The sequence below is a fragment of the Solanum verrucosum genome, unplaced genomic scaffold (genome assembly GCF_900185275.1).
Source record: "Solanum verrucosum unplaced genomic scaffold, falcon-dt-bn FXZP01000060.1, whole genome shotgun sequence".
Lineage (NCBI taxonomy): Eukaryota > Viridiplantae > Streptophyta > Magnoliopsida > Solanales > Solanaceae > Solanum > Solanum verrucosum.
The window spans coordinates 10,819,910-10,843,391 of record NW_026020129.1 but is presented as its reverse complement, the minus strand read 5'-3'; the positions used below and the strand labels follow the sequence as shown (position 1 = coordinate 10,843,391).

Genomic DNA, 23,482 nt, shown 5'->3' with positions numbered 1-23,482 from the left:
TATCTCAAGAATACTCAAATCTAGGGAAAGTATCCTAGATTACTCTTTTTCTGATCTGAAAGTAGATGTAGGGCGTGAGGACGAACTAGTCCAACACTATGATAGCCTTACATACCTAGAAGAACAAGATTCCTGAAGAATCTTGAAGAAGAACTTGATTAGAAGCCTTGAAACCCTAGCTTGAAGGTAAACAATCAAGAAGACCTTTCTTGAGATTCTCGAGTTAGTTTATTAAAATCTCTATAGCCAAAAATTATGAATTTCATGAGTGAAGATGAAAATCTGATTGTTTTGAGCTTTTTAATTAGTCAAGAAATTCGTTGATGGTTTTCTTGGAGGTAAAAAGACAAAAATGATTATTTTCAATATTTTCCCGTCGGCTAATTCGTAACAGCACTGTATAGGTTACTAAAATAGTCATAACTTTTTCCTCAGATATTGGATTGACGTGAAACTGGTGGGGTTGGAAAGTAGATTCAATTACCTTTAATTGGATAGGTTATGGCTCACGTAACTCTTAATATTCTAAGAGATATGGTCGTTTAAAGTTGACCCAAGTAGAATCTTACATCAAAACCTAATGAAACTTCAAGAACACTTGTCAAGAACTCATCAAGAACTTAAATCCTTAAATTTGAAGAACGAAATTACGCTAAATAAATCATGATTGGCATGTGGGTGAAAGAACCCAACACTATGGAAGCTTACATACCTCTTATGGATTAAACCCATGGTGAAAATCCGCAACAAGATGCAAGAATCTCGACGAACGCTTGATCCTCTCCTCTTTTCTCCTCTTTTCTCTTCTTCTCTTCTCTTCTTTTCTCTCAACTAAAACCCTAGGCATAAACTAGGATTACAAAACTGAACCTAATAGTATTAGACCCTTAAAATATTACTAAAAACGAATTAAATCTGATTGGATAAGGAAAAGACCAAAATACCCCTTACTATTTCCGGTTTTGACTTTCCTTAACTGAACAGCCTAACTTCAAAAGGTCATAGCTCACTCATCCGACCTCGAAACTTATAAAACTCGGCGGTGTTGGAAAGATAATTCAAAGATCTTTCCTACGGTAACTGGTAGAACGCCTAAATCATCCTGAGCTAGTAGTTATGATCGTTTGAAGTCAACCCAAAACTCATACTTAGCTTAACTTGTAAAATTTCAGATTTTGCTATTTCCAATTTAATTCTTTTTGAAACTCAAGGTGTTACATCTAGTGACCTTAACACTTAAGAATTTTTAAATTCTTTGGTAAAATCTCACTCACTACGAAGAACGGTTCGAGTCTTAGTTCGAAATTTTTTTGGGGTGTTACAGTTGGAATAGGATTTTTCAAGCCCATTTAAAACTAGGGCTTATAAGCCCGACTCGTATAAGCCCTTGGCCCTTGCGGCTTAATCGGGGCTGGGACGGGGTCGACCCATGGGCCAAAACTTTTTATTCAATAGTATTTTACAATAATATCACTAGTATATAATCTAATAATTTGAATACACACTATGTTGTAATATTATGAATCTTCGTACGCAGATACATGTATCTCGAAATATATGGACTCAAAATTAGGTTAATTTGTTTTAGATACTCTCTATCAAAGTAAATTTGCATGTATACAGGATACATATACAAATCTCGCGCCCTCGCCTCCCTCCCATCTTGCTTGTCACTCTCTTATCTCACTCGCATATTCGGTATGCGAGATACATGCTAATTACACTAAATTTTGCTAGTATTATTGAAACAACACCATTGTTTGCCATATTTGATGTGAAAATCTTCTCATTTTCTTAATGTTATAAAATTACAAGTTTGAAAGGAAAAAAAAAAAAAAAAGGGCTAGCCCACCCCAGCCGTCGGCCCTTCTAGGGTTGGGTTGGGTTGGGTTGGGTTAAGCATTTTTAGGCCCTATCAAATGAAGGGCCAGCCCGCCCTAGCCCTTCAAATTCCTTGGCCCGCGAGGCTTTGGCCGAATGGGCTGGGCCGACCCTTTTTGACAGCTCTATGACCATATCTTATTAAGGTGAAGAGATTGTTTATAATATGGACTCTTGGCTCAAGTAAAACATATCCAAAACACAAATACTTAAGTAAAATAAACACAATAGCGAATAAGCTATATATTAAAAACAATTAAGAGAATAAAGTAGCAACGTCAAAATGTACAACAATAGGTAACACTGGTAAAATCGAAGAATAAGACAATTAAAGAGTAATGAAATTAATATCGATAGAGAAACTAGACAATACTCGACTACCTACTTATCTTTATCCTAATCTTCGATCTTTCTTTTCAGGAACATGTCCTCATTAAGTTGCATATATGTCATGTCCTATCTAATCACTACTTCAATACTTCTTCGACCTGCCTCTACATCTCCTAATACCGAATAATTCATTTTTCTTTTCATTACACAATACAAAAATCTTCTTATGAAATAACCATTTCGTCATAATTAACGTCATCCAATATTTTTCTTTTCAAAAATATAATTAAAACAATATTTTTTCTCTGTATTTCAAACCATACACTAGTCGACACGTGTTGCTATTTTTCAAGATAAGCATACAATATAATGACGTGTCAATAATCTAAATCAGAACAGGTGTCAATAGGCCCCACCCTAACTGTAGGACCCATTATCTCCATATGCTGAGTTGTTAAAATACGACCAAGTCTATCAAATACTGCCAAAAAATAACTTTTTGAAAATGTCATGCTGTTTTAATTAATTAGACCCCTCACATCATAATCATTTTATTTTCTTTAAAAAATATATATATTTGAAATTACTAATATTTGAGACGTGTGGATATGATAAATTATTTTTTAGTTGACAATATGATTTTTATGGCTGGCAAAGGTTAGTACACAACTTTAAGATGGAAGATAAAGTGAAAAAGATACTCGCATTGACAATATAACTAAAACTCATTAAATTTAATTCATGAATTTATTTTTACAAATAACTCCGTAGAGCTAATAATAAAGAAAGGAGGAAGGGAACAATGAGAATTTAACTCATACTTACTTTGTGAAAAGCTTTTGTTAATATCACTAAATAATACTTCTTCTGTTTAAATTTATTTGTATGTTTTTTTGACATGACTCAAAGTTTTAGAAAAGTATAAATGAATCTTTTGATCTTAAATTAAAGATATGTAGATTATGTTGAAATGTCATTTAATCTTGTCGTCTAAAATAAACTATAAAAGAAAAAATAAGATAAATAAATTGAAAACGGAAAGAGTATTATGCTTGCATGATTGACCTTTTTTCTAATTTAGTCATATAAATTCAATTTATTTATTTTTTTTCTCTTTTTTTTGGACCAAGTAACCTAATGAGGAGTCAATTTCAGTCATTATTATAACCATAACCTCTAATTGGATAACATTTACTGCTTTCAAATAATGAAATTAGAGAAAATGAAAGGCAAATTAATACCAAGTCAAATTCTATGATGAAAAAGGTTAGACTATTTAGACAACTTGCTAGAAATAGTAGAGTCGTGTATTTTATAAACTTCTAAAAATAATATACTCACAAATAAAAAGATTGTGAGACTTAATCAATCAAAATACTATATATAAAAGTTTATTATATATATACACACTAGTGTCATGTCAAAACAAAAAACCTATTTATGAGGTAATAGTTCAAGAAATTTCAATTAGTCAACAACCATAAACCTTTTCAATCGTCAATAAGTTATTACTAGTTAATTATAAGTAAAAATCAACTTTGATCATTGTTTACAAGTCAATACAATCAAAATTCGAATAAGCAACACAATACAAATTTACAATATCTTTACTATTTGTAACTTTTTGAAATGACAGAGTAACCTGTCTCAATGACAAAACTAACTTATATACGCACACACTATAACTAGAACATGCTTAATCAACGACAAAAGTAATCTTTTTAAAAATATTTTGTTCAAGTGAGGTCGAAAGTTTAAGACCACCCCTTATAGGATAAGATCTTTTCATTCTTAATCAGATATTTTGGATTCGAATCTTGAAAATGAGAAATAGTATTTCCCCTATAACGAAATAGTATTTCCCCTATAACGAACCTTACACGATGTGAATTTGAATTAGTCGAAGCCCTAGGGGGGACAAATCTTTTCATGTACCTAATTATTCATTACATAAATAATATCTTTCACTATAATATCCTCATAATAAGTAAGATATTTTAACCAAACTATCCCAAAAGTGAAAAAAAGAAAATCAAAGAATGTGAAATAGTGGGCCTAAAGAGTACGGTTATGTATTGACTTTTTAGGTTGATGAGTTAGGTGTGTATCACATGCAAAAGCTATTTTGGGCCGTTGATAGATGGAATGGGCCCATTTACTACACGAGTCTTGTCTTCTAAAGGCCCCATCATCAATTTTCACCTTTATATATTTAATGCTATTTAGGTCCCACAAATTTTAATTTCAAACTTTTCCCATGATTAACGTAATCATCGAGAGTTTTGGTGAGATGAATAAGATTTTTGTATCTATAATTAGAAGTTTCGGATATGAGTGTTTGTAATAGAGAAACTTTTGATTAAAAAAAAGTGTTTAGATATGAGCGAGATTCTTCTGTTTTAATAAGAGGTGAAATCAGAATTTTAACTTTATAGGTTCTGAATTTTATAACGATGATTTCAAGTGTTAATAACTAAGTTATAAACTTAACATTTGTATATATCTAATAAACTTCTTAATACAAATATACTATTTGAGCAAAAGTTATTGAGTTTGACCGAATCTGTACCGGACTTCTAGTTGCGCCCCTGACTTTAACTAGAGGTTTTAAATTCAAGTTCAGGATATTTTTTAATGAAAAACATTTGTTTCTTATATGGATGTGCAAAATTTGAATTAGTTGGAGTAGTGAGTTTTGAGTACCAAATAGATTTGTTTACTCCCTCTTTCTATGGGAATAATCTATTGAACTTTAAAAGCCATTATGGATTTTTTAAAAATACAAATATATTACACTCAAATCTCAAATTAGAAAAGTAGATTAAAGAACAACTAGCTAGTCTATCTTTAGCTCCATTATAGAACAAATCTTTAGCATTAGGTATTATTGATACTTGTTTGGCTAATATTGTACATGTGATTAATATGAATGGTTTCAAATTAATCCTTATTTATATAATTAGTGTAACCCTTGCCCAAATCAAGCATAATGGTTTGTGTATCGAACTATCTTTTTTATGCTCATTTTGAAGAGCAAACTCGACAATTATTAATAATATTAATAAAATTGGATGAATTTGACTTTTGTTGCATAATATAAATGATGCATTTCATATAACAAGTTCCAAGTTTGGTGGAGTTTTGAGATTTAAAAAGTGTTTAGCATATGACTTGTCTTTTCCTTTATTAGTAAGAGGCAACTAATTTCAAAGTTGTCCTTTTAATTTATAGTGATTTTTCCAAATTTAGTTGAACATGCATGGCAAATTAGAGCTTGAAAAATTATAATAGTAGAACAAAAAGAGATACTTATAACTTCAGCCATCAAAATCAATTATTAATAATTAGTTTTAAATTCCAATCTTTAGATTTTTTTTTATTTATGCTTCGAAATTTTAATCTTTAGGAGAGACAACAATTAGGGGTGTATCTACCGATATATTCAAATTTTACTAGTCTACCTTTTCTTTTTCTTATCATATTCGCTTGGAATCTAAACTATTCTCAAACCCCATTGCCTAAAATTAGGATTGAAATAAGGTGCAAACTTCTAATCATACTAAATCTTATCCCCTTACCTACCTACCTTCCATGCCTTGCACTATTCACTAGCTTATCCCAACCTAAAATATATTTTTTTTAAAAATAAATAAATCTTACAACAAAAGATTAAAGTTTTTAAATGGAAAAAAAAAAGATAGGAAAAGAAAAGAAAGGAAGCAAACTTCTCCTGCCAGAAAAATAGGAAGATAGAAATAAATGAATAAGTGAAGGCGTGGCACAAAAATTAAATGGAAGAAAGCTGTAAGTTGAAAGTTGAAACTAGAAACAAAAGGTTATCCCTCTCTCTCTCTCTTCTTGTTTTAAGTTGTCATCGGTGTTCAGTATTCATATTAGAGCAATTAATTTAAATTTTAGTCGTGAAAGACTCATACAAGAGGAAAGTGCTTGTTAACGAGATTTTTTCTATATTCAGGACTCGTACTCGAAATCTCTAATTAAAAATGAAGGAATCTTTATGACTCTATCCATCTCACGATAATCCTAATTGGTAAAGTCTTATCACTCAACTGTATTGAATGCTAAATAATAAATTCATAAAGTTGCTTTTTGATTTCTCAGCAATTAAGTTAAGTCGATAGAGAGTGACCACTCTTTTTTGTGTTTTAGGTCCACACGGTAATTGCCTTTGGCTAAGTCAAAATTACCCTTTTCACAATGTGAACCCATCCCCAAAACCACCCACCCCACCCCACCCCACCAAGTAAAATGATACCCCATAATATTGTTGAAACAATTTTTGAGGTCTAAAAAGTTGAAATTCATAACATAGTGAAACGTGTAATTTGCCTTTGATTTTATTTAATTGCATTTGTTCCTTCTTTTAATAGCTTAAAAGAATGTAATAACGAGGAAGATCCTAGATTGTATATCCATTGATCAAGTGTTAAAAAGAATGGAGCTAAAGGTTGAAGAGGTTTATAAGGTTAAATTTTGTTTACGTATCTTTAGTAGATGTCGACTTTCTTGGTAAAAATCTTGTCGCAGTTAACTAAAACAAAAGAAATGATTCACCTTAACCCAGTGTTGGTTGATCATACAGAGCAGGATCCAACACTTATGATCATAGAAGGCACGTAGTTCGAACACTAAATTGAATGTGTGATCAAGACTACACTACACAAATCAAAATTGAAAAAACATTTTTCTTGAATGTTGGTCTACTGGAAACAATCTTCTAAGTTCTACCCAACAAAAATAGGGGTAAGATTATCATACACCTCATCCTCTCCAGACTATACTTGTGAGACTATAATAGATATGTTATTGTTGATTAACATTGCACTAAAACCTTATGTTATGTTCCACTTTATTACCATCTCAAAGTCTTCCCAACACTCTCACCAGGGGCGGAGCCACATGGGTGCAAAGGGATTCATCGTGTGTTTACTTCTTTATATTGTGAACGTTTAAACAAAAATTCTGACTCCAACACTCCATCCCCACCCCACCCCACCCCCAAACACACACAAAAATGGAAACAATTCAAGTAAATTGATCAGTTCACTTTAAACAAACAATGGAACCACTTTACTGACACATTTACTGCAAGGGTAATATAGAAATAGATTACCTAGAGGACTTGGTAGATAAGAGTAAAAAGTTGAATCATAAATGCCAACTTTCAAAAAATAGAAGAAAAAAAAAGGTTATGGGACCTTAATGTTAAGCAGAAATGATCCTTTTCTCAACAGCTATAAATACAAGCAAAGAGGAAAACCAAAACACAAGTGACATCAAAACTCAAAAAACTATATTTCCTCCAATTATCTCTCTTTCTTTTATAGCTCTTTCAAGTTTTCGCAACTTAATCATAGAAACAAAATTGACCTTTTCGAACTCTGTCTGTAACTCACTAAAGGCCTCGGGTTTCTTCATTGATCCTCATATTTTTCTCTGGATCAGTCAAAAAAGGGGCAGTTTTTTTAGCACCCCTGTTTCCTCCCCTGTTTTCCTCTGTTTTTATAAAGTTATAAATATGGACAGAAATCAAGAAAACAACTCTATGACTACCATATTTGATGAGGCTGCTAGAATTCGATCTTCGTTATCTCAACTAATTCTAACAAGTGGTACAAACACATTCGATACGATTTTTTCTCATTGTCAAGAAAATAACCAAATGACTAATAGTCATGTTTTTGAGCCTTTAGGTACTTCAGTCTACCTCAGACAGAGAGATTTGCTACACAAATTCTGTCAAGAAAACATAGCAAATATCTCAATACCAACAACTTCCAAAACAACCCCTTTTCGAAACTCTTTGTATACACAGAGTTACAAGTTTCCAGAGAAGAAAAAACTATACAGAGGAGTAAGACAGAGGCATTGGGGAAAATGGGTTGCTGAGATAAGACTTCCACAGAATAGAATGAGAGTTTGGTTAGGTACTTATGAAACTGCTGAAGCTGCTGCTTATGCTTATGATAGAGCAGCTTATAAGCTTCGTGGCGAATATGCAAGATTGAATTTTCCTAATCTTCGCGATCCGAGTAAGTTGGGATTTGGAGATGGAGAGAAAATGAATGCTGTGAAGAATGCAGTGGATGCTAAGATTCAAGCTATTTGTCAGAAGGTAAAAAGGGAGAAAGCTAAAAAGGCTGCTAAGAAAAAGAGTGAAAATGAGAGTAAAGTTAAAGAAACTATGGATTCATCATCTTCTTCTACTACTACTACTACTACAACAACAACTACGACTTCTATGATTTCACCAAGTGTTTCTGAAGATGGATTATGGAAAAGTGAGGATTCAACTTGTTCTGTATTTGGTGATTGTTTGAAGGATCCATTAATGGAGTCTGAGTTTGATAGTTGTTCGCTTGCAAGAATGCCTTCTTTTGATCCTGAATTGATATGGGAAGTTCTTGCTAATTAGGGCGCGACTAAGTCCAAGACGAGCAAAACCGTCATGGTTAATTAGGAGTTGTTGTTATTGGGATTTAGTTGGTACCATTTTATGTTGTGGGAAAATGTACATGGTTAATTTTGAAGATTTAGCTATATCTATCTTATGACTATTACTACCTTTGTCAAAGTTAAGCAGTGATGAATGTCTTGAGTTTGTCTTAGTGTGTTTTTCTTATGGGATGAATGGACATATTTGAGCTCTATTTACTCCCAAGTATATGTATCAAATATGTTGGGGTTTTGTTATTTTTAATGATATTAGTTATGTTTAAACCAGTTTGTAGTTAAGCATCTATTTGTTTCAAATTTTATTTTGTAATGGTGATGTGAAAAGGGGGGAAAAGAACTTCCTGCAAACAAACTAAGTTACAACTCATACTAAGTTTAAAAAGTAGGATATTTCACAGAAAGCTTGAGCAGTACATCTAAATAGATGATGATATGGTCAAATCTTAGAAATGAAAAAAATGGTTAGGTTATTTCTACTAATCTGCTTAAGCAATTGAGTGTCTATCGGAAGCAACCTATCAACCATCTCAAGGTTGGGACTTGGGAGTAAAGTTTGTTTGTTCCAGACTTCACCTGTGGGATTACACAGAATTTGTTGTTGTTGATTTGGTTTTCATCTTGGATTGTTAAGTGAGAAACAGCAGAAAGAAAATCTTGAGGGAAATAAGGTGTGAAAAGGAATAGTGCCACATATCCAAGATTGCCCATACCGTGTAATGTGGGATGCACAAAGTTAGTTGACTATTTGAAGGTTTAGAAGGCCACATGTGAACCTCAGAGCTCACTGCCAAGTCACTGTGGTCCACCTGATTCTTCAACTCTCACCTACATTCTCTTCTTTTTTTTTTTTTTAAAGTGATGGTGGTGTTTGGATCAGTTTACGCACATCTCAATTAATTTCATCAGATACCTATACAGAGCAAATAGGAAGAAATCATCGACTGCCTTTTTGTTCCACTGGAATTTGAAATTGAGATCTTGGATTCCTCCACCTAAGCTACAACCCTGGATTTATTTTTTATACTCAACCCCTCCCCCAAAGTCTTTGTTTCTCTCTTAAAAATACTGCCTCAATAGTTTGAGCAAAGATGAAATTTTAAAAAGAGAAAAAGACAAAGAGCATCTCACACACTGAGGGTATAATGATGTGTTTAAAAATTAAATAATTTTCATATAATATACAAAAAGAATCTCACATCCATAAGGAATGAGATCTCTGGACTCCTTATATGATTTGGACAATCCCCTCTTTGAGCTAGCTTTTAGGATGTGAATCAAGCACCTTATCTATCATAGTCAATCTGATGTGGGCCCTCGGATGAGAATGAGGAGGGGCCCAAATTAATTGAAGGGGGTGGAAATACCTCAGTTGATGAATGACCACGCACCAACCAGACAATAGAACCCTAGATAAAAAATGTCTGGATCTCGATGTGGAACTTCTTGTAAAGTTTGGACAATCCTCATCTCTTTGAGCTAACTTTTTTGAGTGTGAGTTCAGCCCAAAGCCTAATCAGAGTGCCTCATGAAAAAGGAACAATAACTCTACAATATTTTATTTCACATAATCTGTTAAAAGATAATGCTATGCCTATTTCTCTGACTATGGTTTAGTTTGTCAACAAATTCGAATAAATAAAATGAAATGGTCCCAGAAACTGATGTGAATGAAAATAGTACAGTAAAGATCAAAGCAGGCGATGGTGATGTCTCAGTAATGCTTGCCTGACAACTTTAGAACCGTAGCAATACATACAACTAAGGTCCACTTATTGTCTCACAAACCACAAATACACAATAGTCAACAAAATCTTCTGAGTTTTTAATAATGTTAGTTTGAAGTTTTGAACCAGTTATAAGCCCCTTTCATTACTTCATTAAATTAACAAAAACTTAATCATTGTAGATTCTTGGCACACAACGTTGTAATCAAAACGCTAATCGTGGGTTTTTATCAAGATTTGTCAACTGCAAGGAAAATTTGATTGCCAAGGCTACACATCTCAAGAGGGCAAGTACAAATTACTCCCCCATAACATTAAGTAGTACAAGCCTTTTTTTTTCAAATGGAAATATTATAAACTAACAATATAGGGAGCATGTTACAAGTTTTATCACTCAACTAGGCAATAAATTAACAAACCAAGGACAACAGAGTCTTGACACATAATTACAATCACATGCAGGGTCGTAAATAACATCACATGTATATAGAAGATTTTATAAGAACACTACCAGCTAATTGAGTTCCTTGACTGCTGAACTTTCGCATTGTAAGAAGTCTCTATCTCCTCCTGCATGGTTATGAGTTGCGTCAGTCAGAGGTGGATTCACGATTTAAGTTCTATGAATTCAATCCGTAAAACTTTTACAGCATTGCACTAGTTATGAATTCATATCTACTATATGTTGCAAATTTAGTGATCTTTTACACATTCTCCTGGCATCAGTTTCCTAAACTATGAGTTTAAGTTTAAAGCATTGATGCTGGTTACAAAATAAACACATGATTAAAACATATTTTAGATGACCAAATTTCTGATGACTAGGATAAACCGCTATTAAAAGGACAGGCATGGCAAGGATGCCTCCTGGAAACAGCTAGTCTCATACAGAAGTCAAAAGTTATAGCATGGCAAAAGAAATACAAGTATGATTTGTTTGAAGTAGGTGAGATGTACCTTGCAAGACTTTAACAGATGTTGCAAGAAGGATTCCCTAAAGTATCTAACACAATCTCCAAGAGAGGTTCCATCCCATTCTGTCATAAATTTATTCATCAAAAAGTAAAAATCATAAATTTGGACAAATAAAAATTTAAGATCAGCTAGACTAGGAAAACAATAAAGAAATACATTGCAATAGTGAGAGACACTAAGTAGGCATTTGGACATGAATTGAGTGATATTTGAAAAAACAGTAATATTTGATGGAGTTAAATTGAAAAAATATAATTGGTAGTAGAAGTTGTATTAAGACATGTATTGCACTTGAAAAAATGTTGAAGTTTTCTGAAAGAAAACATTTTTTACTTGAAAAACTGGTTGACCCAATGTATAACCAAACAGGTTTTTGAAAAATAAAAACTTGAAAGAAGCAAAAATGTATTGTCCAAACGGAACCTAAGTAAAGGGACACAATTACGACCACAAAATGCAGAGAGTTAATTGTCTAGCTAGAGTGAAGTTCATAAGTTATGATAGCTGAATGATTGCTAGCTTTAGCTTAATGAAATATCATTTAAGAACCTCAAGTAAATTATTCATTGCCATTTTTGACACTTGATAGAAAGAAAAATATCAAGAAAATAATTACCGAAAAATACAAGTAAAAAGATGTAGAAAATAATTCAGCATACCACTATCCCCTTCTCCTTTAAAGCCTCCAGTATTAAGTTCCCCAAGAAGCTGCAATACAGTCAAATCAGTGTCAACAATAGGGAAAAGAGTAACTAGCTAGAATAAGAAGTCTCCACATAATTATGATTGTTTGATATAATATTGTCAAATCTTACAACTACTGGGGTCAAAAAAGCATGGAGATGATGATGGTTAACTTATCCCACAGGTGGACAAGTCATGTTGTAAGTTGTAACTGAATGATGGATAGGATCGTTAACAGAAGTATGTCATATCAAGAAGTATCTATTGAAAGTGGAAGAGAATAATAGTGTGGTCTTGAGTACACGGAATAGGAATTCCTTTAATCAGGTTCAGTACCATTTTGCCCTAAGAATTACAACCAGCCTTGACTAATTGAACATTGGAGAAAACGCCAATCAGGCGAGGCAGCAAAGCAGCAGTTGGATTACGAGGAAACCATTTGCTTCTGAATCGAATATTTGGTAATTGAAAACATGGGAATAGACAAGTTTTACTAATTTGATGTTGAAAAATTCAATTTGATAAAACACGATGATAAATACATATTTCTATAGTCTCCTAGACATTACAAAACTTAATTTTACCTCTCACAAGTAACAGATAAAGCAAGAATCTTCAACCAATTGAAATCAAATCAATGATATATTGAAAGCGCTAAAGGCAAACTCTTCGAGGATTGTTCACCTGGGAAAGGGTTGGAACAGCAGAAGGATCAAATTCCTCACAGTTCTTGGGATTAATAGGAACACAAACCCGGCCTGACAAAAAGAACAGTAATTTCTGTTAAAATATGCAGACCATAGATGAAAGCATATCCAGTGATAAGGAGTTGCAATAATTCAAGTAACTTTGTCTTTCAGGTGCATTGGGGTCAAGCATATAAGGGGCAAACCTGTTTTGGGGTGCACACAGAAAGGAGCCTTTAATAAGTGATTCATGTGCTTTGAGACCTGAGACGGCAAAAATGCAAATCTTCAGTTGAAATCTATGCATACATGTAAGGAATATAATCAAGTCCTATTGTATTTGTTGCTCTCCATTCTTGTTATCCCCTGGGTTTTAAAAGGAATTAAATGTTTACGCTCCATATAAGCAGAACTGAGTCTCCAAAAAGGTGGAAAACGGGAAATAGCACAAACCTCCATATCAAGCCTTGGATAGGTAAAAGTAAACACAATTTCTTCAATGCATCTACGAAGACCTTGGCCCTGAAAAATGGAAAATGGAACCATCAGTAATGGAAACTGAAGGCACTTGTTTCAAATTTGACATATAAGCAATCACACCTTTTAACTAATTTATTAAAAATATCATGGTTCACTCAATTTGCAAAAGAACATGATAAATCTTCAGTTCTGGAGCAATGACACACAATACAAGAATCTCAATGGGTTCAAGACTAATAATTAAGCCTGACTTGATTCATGCGATTAAAAGGACAGTTTAAAACTTTAATTTCCATAGTGCAAGTTAATATAAGATTGCTACCTTCTGTTTATTGGATTGCAATAGATTTTTTAGTTGATCCCACCGGGCAACATTAATTTCTTCTCTTGAACGTTTGTTAGACAACCATCTTCCCCGAAGCTCAGATGTAACAGCTGCAAAATTCCTCAACATCACTAAAAACTCAATGAGATGAAAATGATTTAGAAGAAGTAATGAAAGGTAAACTTGCATACACTCATCAGGTATCATTTCCAGAATCTTCTCAAACCTTTCCTCATTCAAGAACAAATTTTGACTTGATAGCAGTCTTTTTTCAAAGTAATCTTTCAAGACCTCAGTATAAGATCTCCTGCAGAGATAGAATTTGACTAAGAATACAACCTAAACCTAAACAAAGAGAAAAAAATTGGATGGATAGAACCTTACACGAGGAAAGGATGAAGTGCAGGACCCACTAGAGAAACTTTTTTACTGCTATTCTCATTGCCCTGAATAGTAAACATAATATATTTCTGTTAGAACCTCAAGCTATCATAATTTCCATTAGAAAACATGTAAAGCATCGCTAAGTACCTTGTAAACACGAAAATAATCAACAATTGCAGCCCTCTGTTCATTGTTCAACCTGATTATGATGATGAATATAAGAACAGTATGAACATAGTAGAAAAGTAAATACAATGACCATATCAGTAAATAGAATAATACACATCTGGAGCAGTACCTTCTCGCTTTTCCATCACAAACCCAACAATGGACACCACGCCTGCCACTGTATACCCACAGGATGTGGCTGAACCCAAAGTCATCTGTGAAACAACAAAATGAGAGTGTATGCAACATACATTTGCAGAAGGTCCAAAGGTCAAAAATGTTCCTGGGGAAAAACAGCAGTTTGTTTTTCATGTCATAAAGACTATACCTCTGAGAGAAGTATCAATGACCTTGATAGCAATTGTCATCAGCGGCCAGCACTCTAAACAAACATCAGCTCCTGAACAGCAGTATCTGGCATCATCATAGTCTGATATATCCTGCAGTATGATATGTATGTGACATCTTTCAGCTGCAACATGAATTGGCAGATTTTCCACAGAAACATTAATATTTTCAATCTCAATGACTTACAATATCAAAAACTAGCTCCTTTTCAACAGGCGTGAAAACATTGTCACCACCTTGTGAATATGCGTGCCTTTTTGAAGGCTGCAGCACAGAAAAATAGCAATTAGAAGTATTAAATAAAAGGTAGAAATATATCTATCCTACTGAAACAACTTACTGACTCACAAACACAAACCTGTCTACCCCGCAAAGAAAGAACACAAAGAAATTGGGGTACCTTAATCTAAGGGGAAGCATCAAATGAGAATAACCATATGATTAAGTATAGCCATTATGTGTGTTTCAGCTAAAAAGAAACTCCTTTTTCCTTTTGAAGTGAATTAACAAGCAGACAGTATAAAAACACATATAAGAACCTCTCAATACACATTAAAGCAACAAATGCAGCAAATTAAGTATAAATAGCTTTTACCCCGAATCCTCTTGTTCATAGCGTCAAAAACAGAGGAAACATGAGGGGAACGGAAGAATGATTTTCTCAATTCATTTTTCAAATAGATAAGAATACATCGGTATTTATACACGAGAAATGTTCTTTAGCAAATGCTACACAATATTCTACAGTAAATGTAGTATCAAGAATATCTCTCACATAATTATCATAGCGAGAATTTCTTAATGTATATCCTACAAGACATTCTACGATTTGTCCATCATGCTAACACATAGAAACTTAACTTAAGTTCTAATGCAGGGAGAACGACACTTGCAGAGATCTTACATCTACGCTGTAGACAGGTCCAATGTCTATTTTGAAAGGACACTTCTCTTTGATAGCATTTTCCAGCTCAGATGCAGTATTGAATGATTGAAATCGCAAGTAAATATCATTATCCAATGTGAAAGAAAACTCCCTTCGACCAAAGTATGAGTGATCACAACCTGGATGCTTTCCATCTGGAGAACCCACGCTAGTACAGTGTTACAAAAGAAATATGAAATGAGAAATTTTGCATATCAAGGAACTGCTTTTACCATTGCCATAAGACAGCCACTTGAATATATCAGCATAAGGGAAAATCTTTCCTGCAAACAAAGAAGACTTGGCTTAAGATATCAATCCATAAATGGTTTTGGAAACCAAATGAAAATTACTGATGTGTGACGGAATTTTTTCTTAGAGGATGAGGGATCGAGGAAGGTAAAAATTTGCCCCAGCATAGCTCTATCACATCAATCTCGAATTCCTAATCCTATTGCTTTCAAGGCAGAGAAAGTGCTACAGCATCCTTCAGATTATACTGACACCTAAAGAACACTTCTTCAAACAATTTTTAATTTAACACCGCAAGATTCAAAAGTCTCCCTTTGTTTCTTAAACTCCATGCCGAATCAAACTAAGAGACTTTAATTGGAACGGAGAGAGTAGGTTTTACAAATATCAGCCTTGTTCCTATATGGATATACAGATGTCTAATCCTAGCTGAAAAAATCATGACAAACATATGGGTCTAATTTGAGTGTACAAACAGGGACCGATGTAGAGTATGTGATGCGGTTTCATCCTAATTGAAAAGTTCACTAGATAAGTACAAATAATCGATTTCAAGCTCAAGAAAATCAAATGAGCTTTGTCAGAATTCCGAACTCCAACTCATAAAGCTAAAACCCTGATCCTCAATGTATACAAATGAACAAAATCAAAATGTAACAAACAAAGAATTACCATAATAAGCTTTTAAATAATCGGCGTTGAATCCTTCTGGAACGGCATTCTCTAGCCTCCTTTGCTCAACTTCATTCCCGTCTATTAACATGTCATCTCTTCCATTCTCAACTTCTTCTCTAGGCATTTTCCAAAATTACTTTATCCAAATTTACAGAAATAATACAAGCAGCACTGGAAACATAAACAAATGTTTTAGATTATCTTCACCGGAGTTAACCCTAGCAATTGTAAACACCATGAAGCTATAATATATGTTCAAGTAAGCTCAAAGAGAACATGAATCAGGATATAACTTTAAGGATAATATAGAACTCACCGGTGTACTTGAATCACCGGCTGAATACAGCGGCGTCGGGTAGGGCGGACGGCGGTCGGCGGCGGCGATGAAGATCTAGAACGGAAGCTGGAAATGGCGGGAAATCGGATTGTGGATAATGAAGCATTTAACTTGGCGGGAGAAAAGATGAATTTATTGAACCGCTTGTTGGGCCGTGTGATTTAGTTTTGGGCCTGATTTATATGTTGCGATAAGTTGGTAAATAGATAGTTTTAAGTTTTAACCTCTCATATCAAATAGGGAAAATTGTATGAAATAGCAAACTATTAATTTAAATTAAATGTTATAGCCATAGTTTATTTTAGTTGTAATTCGCAGCAAACATTCCCTTTTTTTTGTCATCTGATTCGGTATACGATTAGCCATTTTCGGTATACAATTAGTCATTTTATACATTTCGGTATAAAATGTGTTTGTGTTTGGATAAAGCGAGAGAAAAGTGTATATACAAATACAAATACATATATTCGTCCTATACACTTATAATTATACAAATACAAATCTTATTATACAAATTATAATGTATAAATGAATTTATACAAAACTGAACAATTTGTATAAAATTGAATGTTTGTACCGAATTATACAAATCAAAAGCTCCATAGCAAACATAAAATTTGTTATGGAGCGCAATTATGCAAACTATAACTATAACATACAAATATGATTTTTATGTTTGCTATATATGAAAGTTGTTCTATCAAATATTGGTCACTATTTTAAGACTACTTATTTCATTCGTTTCAATTTCTATGTGGTATCTTTCGAATTTTGAGAATGGAATGTAACTCTTTGTGTAAATTCGAGTATGAATGTAATGCTTTTGTGTTCTTGAGTTTAAATATAGATTATTATTATTTTAAAGGAAATTTTGCAAATAGTCATTATAATAAACTCAATTAGGCTCTTTAGCTATAATTTGGATATTTACAGATTGTAGCTATAGTTTAAGCTGCTATGGGCGACCTCGTTTGTATAATTCATAGGTACGTTTGTATAATTCGCAGGTACATTTGTATAGTTGATTTATTTTCATCTGTATTTGTATAAACTAGTTAGTATCAATTGATTTGTATTTATTTTTGTATAAACTCAAAATAACGATTTTATACAAACACAAACATCTGAACTTTAAACAGTTATACAAATTACATTATACATAATAAATTATACAAATTATATTTATACAAACGTATACGCTTACACAAACTGAAAAAAGTGGGTGACGTAATTATCATTGAACGTTGATATTTGATAGCGAGTGGTAATTAATTAAAATTATAGTTATGATAATTAATTAACTAGTATATATTTACTTAACCGCGTAATTCATCCTTACAAACATAATTGTTACGTTCGTATATTACTTAAGATTTTTATTTGCCGAAAATGAATTATTTTAATCGAGATATAAGAATTACGTTAAATTCCCAGTCCTTGTCGTCTTGTCGATATAGGACTACAAATTGCATATTTGCATGCCTATAAAAAAAAATACATATTACAAATCCTTATCAATATAGGACTACAAATTCCACGCCTATAAAAACTCAACTATAGTTTCATTTTTCAAAGCACAAAATACAAATTATTGTCCTTTGCTCTTTTCAACTATGGCGAATTGGGCATTTATGTCCAACGATCTCATTGTTCAAATTGCAAATCGTGTTAAAGTGATCGAAGATTTCGTTGTTTTTCGTGTTGTTTGTACCTCTTGGCGAATTGCCACTAACAAGGACGATTTCAATGTGTTTTTGCCTCAAGTTCCATTGCTTATGCCAGTAGGTAACGACAATGACTTTCAAGAATTTTACTCTCTTTCCAAGAAAAAAGTTTTGCGGTTATTTCTTCCAGAAGTTAGAGCGTGAGAGTGCTTTCCATCGGAGATATTACTTATTGAATAATTTCTCTCGTGCCAAAATTCAACTTCCTAATGAAACAAATTTATGGACTATAAATGTTCCTAACAAAATAGGACGTAAGTTATCGCCTTACATGGATAAAGCTATTTTATCTGCTAATCCTTCTGTTACGTCAAATTATGTACTTATGATTAATTATTATGTAGATGAGGGTTGTTTGGCTTTTTGGCGACCTAAAGATCTCAAATGGACTAAAATTTATACAATAAGAAGTAGTGGAGAAACCGGTTTGATTTACTATAAGGGGAAATTATCGCATATGATTGAGGCTTATATAAATCTAGAAATATATATATGAATGTTCCATACGAGGATATGGTGTTAGTAAGCTAATCAAAGTTTTGTATGTCCCGAAACAAATTCACTAGCTTTTCTGTAGATTATGTATTTATATTAAAAAATTAAACAGGTATATATGTATTAACTTGTGAACCTCTTAAAAATTGATTGATTGTATTTGTTTTTCGACAGTTCATGTGCCTAGCCTGGGAATGACCACACAAAGAAGCAAGAGCACCTTAATATTTGTGAAACCATCTAAAGTTACAGATACCATTTTTGAGTGATCGGTGAATTTTTCTTTTAATTTGCTTAATGATTTATGTTTTTATAAGTGATCATCGTAAATCGTGATCGAATCGAATGATTAACACCTCTAATTATACTAGTCAATAAACAAAAGTTTTTCAAAAACGTTATTTGGCTTGGTGTTGATCTATTTGAAAAAAATATTGTTCATTAATCACCATCCTCACATTAATGTCTTTTTAATAACTTATTACTTTACCTAATATCTTCTACTTATTATTTGCTTTAAGTATACTATAAATAATTATGTAAAAAATATGAAAAAGGGATAAAAACTCTTTTAATACTTAAATGCAGATTTTTTGTAAGTAGAAATAAAAAAAAATCAATTAAAATATTTATATTTTACAGATTGTTTAAAATCAAATTTGCTCTTTTTATCTGTTTTTTATCCGTGTAATATCAAAAGAATGCAATTTTTTCCCTTTTTAATTTCATTTAATAAATAAAAAACTATATTTTTTTCAAATTCGTTAAAATCCCATTCTTTAAAATTGGAAACTTTGTTTTATTCTTTTTCTTCCGCAATGTATAGCTGCAATAAATATCTTCCTCTCTGTAACAAATTTTCTTCATTTTTGGAATTTCCTTTCTCGTTTCATTTTTTCTACAATGAAAATGACTTCAATCAAATAATAAGAAAAAAGAGTTTATCTTCCATGGTCTTCACCCACATGTATTATCTCGTGTGCGGATTTTTTTTTTTATAATCAAGCTTTATCGGAGATTCGTTCCTATAATTTTTTTCTTTTTGTTTTCCATTCGGAATCCACATTAGAGCTCCAACTAAATCCGGATCGCGCACTGCAGGGTCATTCAGGGTGGCACGTCTTATAATTCAATTAGTATTTGTTCTACTATTTATATTCTATTGGAATGTATTTGGTGATAATATTGATAAGAGTTTTGTTTTCGTCTCACAGTCTATTTACTGTTATTACTAACCTATTTCTCTTTGTAGGAAGCTATGATAATTTATCAGATTTTTTTTTTAAGAAATAATTTTATTATCGTCGTTTTTTTTTCGATCAATATGTTTTGTCTTAAAAGAATTTTGTCAATCAAAGAACATTGGAAAAACATTATACACGTTCACTCATACACACCCATAACTGCATATTCATCTTAATTTTATATTTATGTAATAATTTTTAATATATATTTTACACTTGAAACTTGTTAAGTTATAATTTGATAATTTTTTTTTTTTTTTTAAATTGACAATATAATATTTCTTGTAAATTCTATTAGACACGAATATACATATATAAATTGTTGTACGTTACACAACAACACAAATATTAAAATTCTAGATAAGTTTTTATTGATTATTGTTTTAAAAACCTTTTCAATTGAGTATACTGTTTCACAAACTTACAAAAAAATAGAATTAAGATTTTAGTCTGTCAATAGAGTATTATCTTTTATTTGTATAATAACATTCGTGTTACTTTTAATTACAAAAAACATATCGAAATCAATGATATTGTAGTGATTATTACACCATATAGTGTCAATCATACCATAATTTAGTCGGACTCTAATGTAGGTATAATAGAAAATCAAAATAAGAAAGTAATTATATTTTTAATGCCAATGTTCACTCAGAAACACACCCATTCAATGTTCCAAATTGGCAAAGAGAGCAAACAAATAAACTTTTATTTTGGCAGCTATACCAATGTATAATTAATGTATATACATATAATATATGAATTAATTATACATGTTGCGTACCGACTAATTGTTTACAAATTGAAACACACTTTAGTACACAATTACTTATTGGTAAAGAATCCACAATTTCTCTTGTATTATCATTTTGAACAATATTAAAGTCCTGTAAAAATGACTGAAAAATCAAAATTGTAATAATAAAATTCGAATTGAATATCTTAACCATCGAAGTATGTAAGAAAAAAACTTTGATGCATGTGTTATCAACATCGAAAGCTTGAGAAATTTACTTTTGTGTAATTTCACGTAACTGACATAAATTATACGACACTTACTTAAATTAGTAGCATTATAGTCTCTCATTTTGCAATTGTATTGCTATCTGTTACTGAATTTGCTTTGTATCTGGTTATTTTTATTGTCGTATGAATAGATTTTATAGTCTCTATAAGAATAATATTTGTATTTATTATATTCTCTCCAAACTCCACTTGTTGTATATAATCGATACAAATAACGTAGTTTTATTGCCAAAGGTAATAAGCAGTTACATTAATATTGATACTAAAGTACCAACACGTACACATACACACAACTTAAGATTTCATAATCTACTTCAGTAGTCGATATAGCTAGCCATAGCTGATTTGCTTCTTATTTTTTATTATCATACAATACTCCCTTATAGTACTGGGACATATAATTCAATCATTCTCATAAGCCAGGCTGCTACACATGAAACCCTACAACAAAATAATTAAACATTAATCATATAGTTAATTTCACATATTATTACAATCGATAAAGTTACAAAACATATATATTTTTTCGTTTAATTTATATATAAGTAGCGTAAATGTTTTAACTTTTGTGACTATACTATTAAAAGTGAGTAAAGTTCAATTTCTTTAATGCAACTTGCGTTCAGTTACTTATTATATATAGTAAGTGAAGTTCAATGATTATATGTGAGATTATTATTTGTATGTATTAGACTTTAGTATTGTGAGTAAGAGACTCTGATATTAATTTAATTTGTCACGAGGAGTTTAGCTTTTGTACACTGCATAGTTACCTGTAGTAATTAATTTAGCAATGACGCTCGTCATCGCTGCAATCGCTGCCACTGCCGTAACCATTTCTCCTACGGTGTTGTTTCTTGTAAGTGGTGCAACCCGAAGAGCCCATTCCATAGCTACTATGTCCCTCATGTTTCTTTCCAAAGCCCATAACATGGCCCAAAGCCGTGCCCGTTCCGAGGCCCAATCCCATTCCATGCCCGTTGGGCTTAGGTTTGTGTATGTTGTGGGCCGTACCATAGCCCATCCCATGAGTATTGTTGTGGCCCGTGCCATAGCCCATTCCATGAGAAGTACCGTTGTGGCCCGTACCATAGCCCATCCCATGAGAAGTATTGTTGTAGCCCGTACCGTAGCCCATTCCATGGCCCGTGCTATGGCCCATCATTGGCCCACATGGGTTGCTACCATGTTGATGGCCATGGCTAGCGCCGTAGCCCATCATTTCAGGTTTGGTTTCATAACACTTTTCTTTCTCGTAGTAAGATTGTTCGTATCCAGAGCTCGAGTAAGAAGTTGGTTTTTGGTTTCCATAACTATAGTAATCGAACTCTTTGCCTTCTTCTTTGTAGCATTGCATTGAAGCCATGGCTTGATGGATTTTTTTGTTTGTTTGAAATGATTGTTTTGTTTTTTGATGGCTTGAGGAAAATGAATTGAGGAAGATAGGTATTTATACAAGTTATATTAGTTAGTGGGATTCTTTTATTTCCTCCATTATTTGATGTAAGGGCCAAAAAGAATTTATTCTAAAAGGATAATATGATTAAATATGATAGATAAATATTCTTATATATCTTGCTCAATTTTTATTTGAATGGCATAAAATAATTGGTGCACCATACGATATTAATTACTTCTTATACCATTGTGCAAGATTTAATTAGCTTAATAACATCTTATTTTGAAGAGAAAAAAAAAAGTGAGATTGACCGATATCTATGCGTGTTTGTTCCCTTTAATTTGTTCGATATTTTTACTAAAACACAACCATATTTAGCTTTATATATTTCAATGGACGATTCGTCACAAAAATAAAGTGTTTGTATTTCAATTACGTGACATGTTGAAACATTCACGACAGTGTTTTACAGGTACAAGTCTTAAGTGTCTAAGTGAAAAAATCGAACAAATTTAAAGGATGGCATATGTATACTCAACCAAAAGAATCCAACTAGTTTAATTATCCCATGCATGCATGGCAAATATAATACGTAATACATTTGGTGTCTTTGGAATAAATATTTTTCAAAGATTCACTACGCACTTATGATATTGAGTGACATAAAGTTGTTCGATTTTTTGTTATTGAGGAAAATACCACTTTCAATATTTGTAGTTTTTTAGTATTCCAATCACTAGCTACGTACATTTCATGTTAAACAATTATTAAATTTTTGAGAAAAAACCAGAATTCAGAAAATTTACTAGAAAAAAATAGTATAATTAATAGTCGCTCACTCTGTAATAACTTAATCTAAAAATAGTTGGCGAAACATGATATATATATATATATATATAATATGTATAAGTTATAACTGTGCATATAATTCTCATATCGGCTA

At 32.3% G+C, this 23,482-nt stretch overlaps 3 protein-coding genes across 3 annotated transcripts; 1 reads left to right on the top strand and 2 right to left on the bottom strand.

Moving 5' to 3' along the window:
• The first annotated feature begins 7,535 nt into the window (after positions 1-7,535).
• Positions 7,536-8,952, top strand: LOC125826961 (ethylene-responsive transcription factor ERF061-like). The gene has a single exon (XM_049506314.1). It carries the CDS (start codon positions 7,751-7,753, stop codon positions 8,645-8,647), a length of 897 nt encoding a protein of 298 aa, XP_049362271.1. The 5' UTR covers positions 7,536-7,750; the 3' UTR covers positions 8,648-8,952.
• A 1,744-nt stretch (positions 8,953-10,696) lies between these two features.
• LOC125826506 (uncharacterized) lies at positions 10,697-16,485 on the bottom strand. Its single transcript, XM_049505854.1, has 16 exons — positions 16,312-16,485; positions 15,621-15,671; positions 15,367-15,542; positions 14,649-14,726; positions 14,443-14,554; positions 14,245-14,329; positions 14,094-14,145; positions 13,947-14,008; positions 13,754-13,869; positions 13,560-13,672; positions 13,211-13,279; positions 12,964-13,021; positions 12,756-12,829; positions 12,047-12,095; positions 11,370-11,449; positions 10,697-10,982 (listed from the first exon to the last, which is right to left on the bottom strand). The coding sequence occupies exons 1-16, from the start codon at positions 16,436-16,438 to the stop codon at positions 10,920-10,922; spliced, it is 1,365 nt and encodes a 454-aa protein (XP_049361811.1). The 5' UTR covers positions 16,439-16,485; the 3' UTR covers positions 10,697-10,919.
• A 5,033-nt stretch (positions 16,486-21,518) lies between these two features.
• LOC125826660 (uncharacterized) lies at positions 21,519-22,561 on the bottom strand. Its single transcript, XM_049506018.1, has 2 exons — positions 21,914-22,561; positions 21,519-21,581 (listed from the first exon to the last, which is right to left on the bottom strand). Exons 1-2 carry the CDS (start codon positions 22,281-22,283, stop codon positions 21,568-21,570), a joined length of 384 nt encoding a protein of 127 aa, XP_049361975.1. The 5' UTR covers positions 22,284-22,561; the 3' UTR covers positions 21,519-21,567.
• Positions 22,562-23,482: the final 921 nt, after the last annotated feature.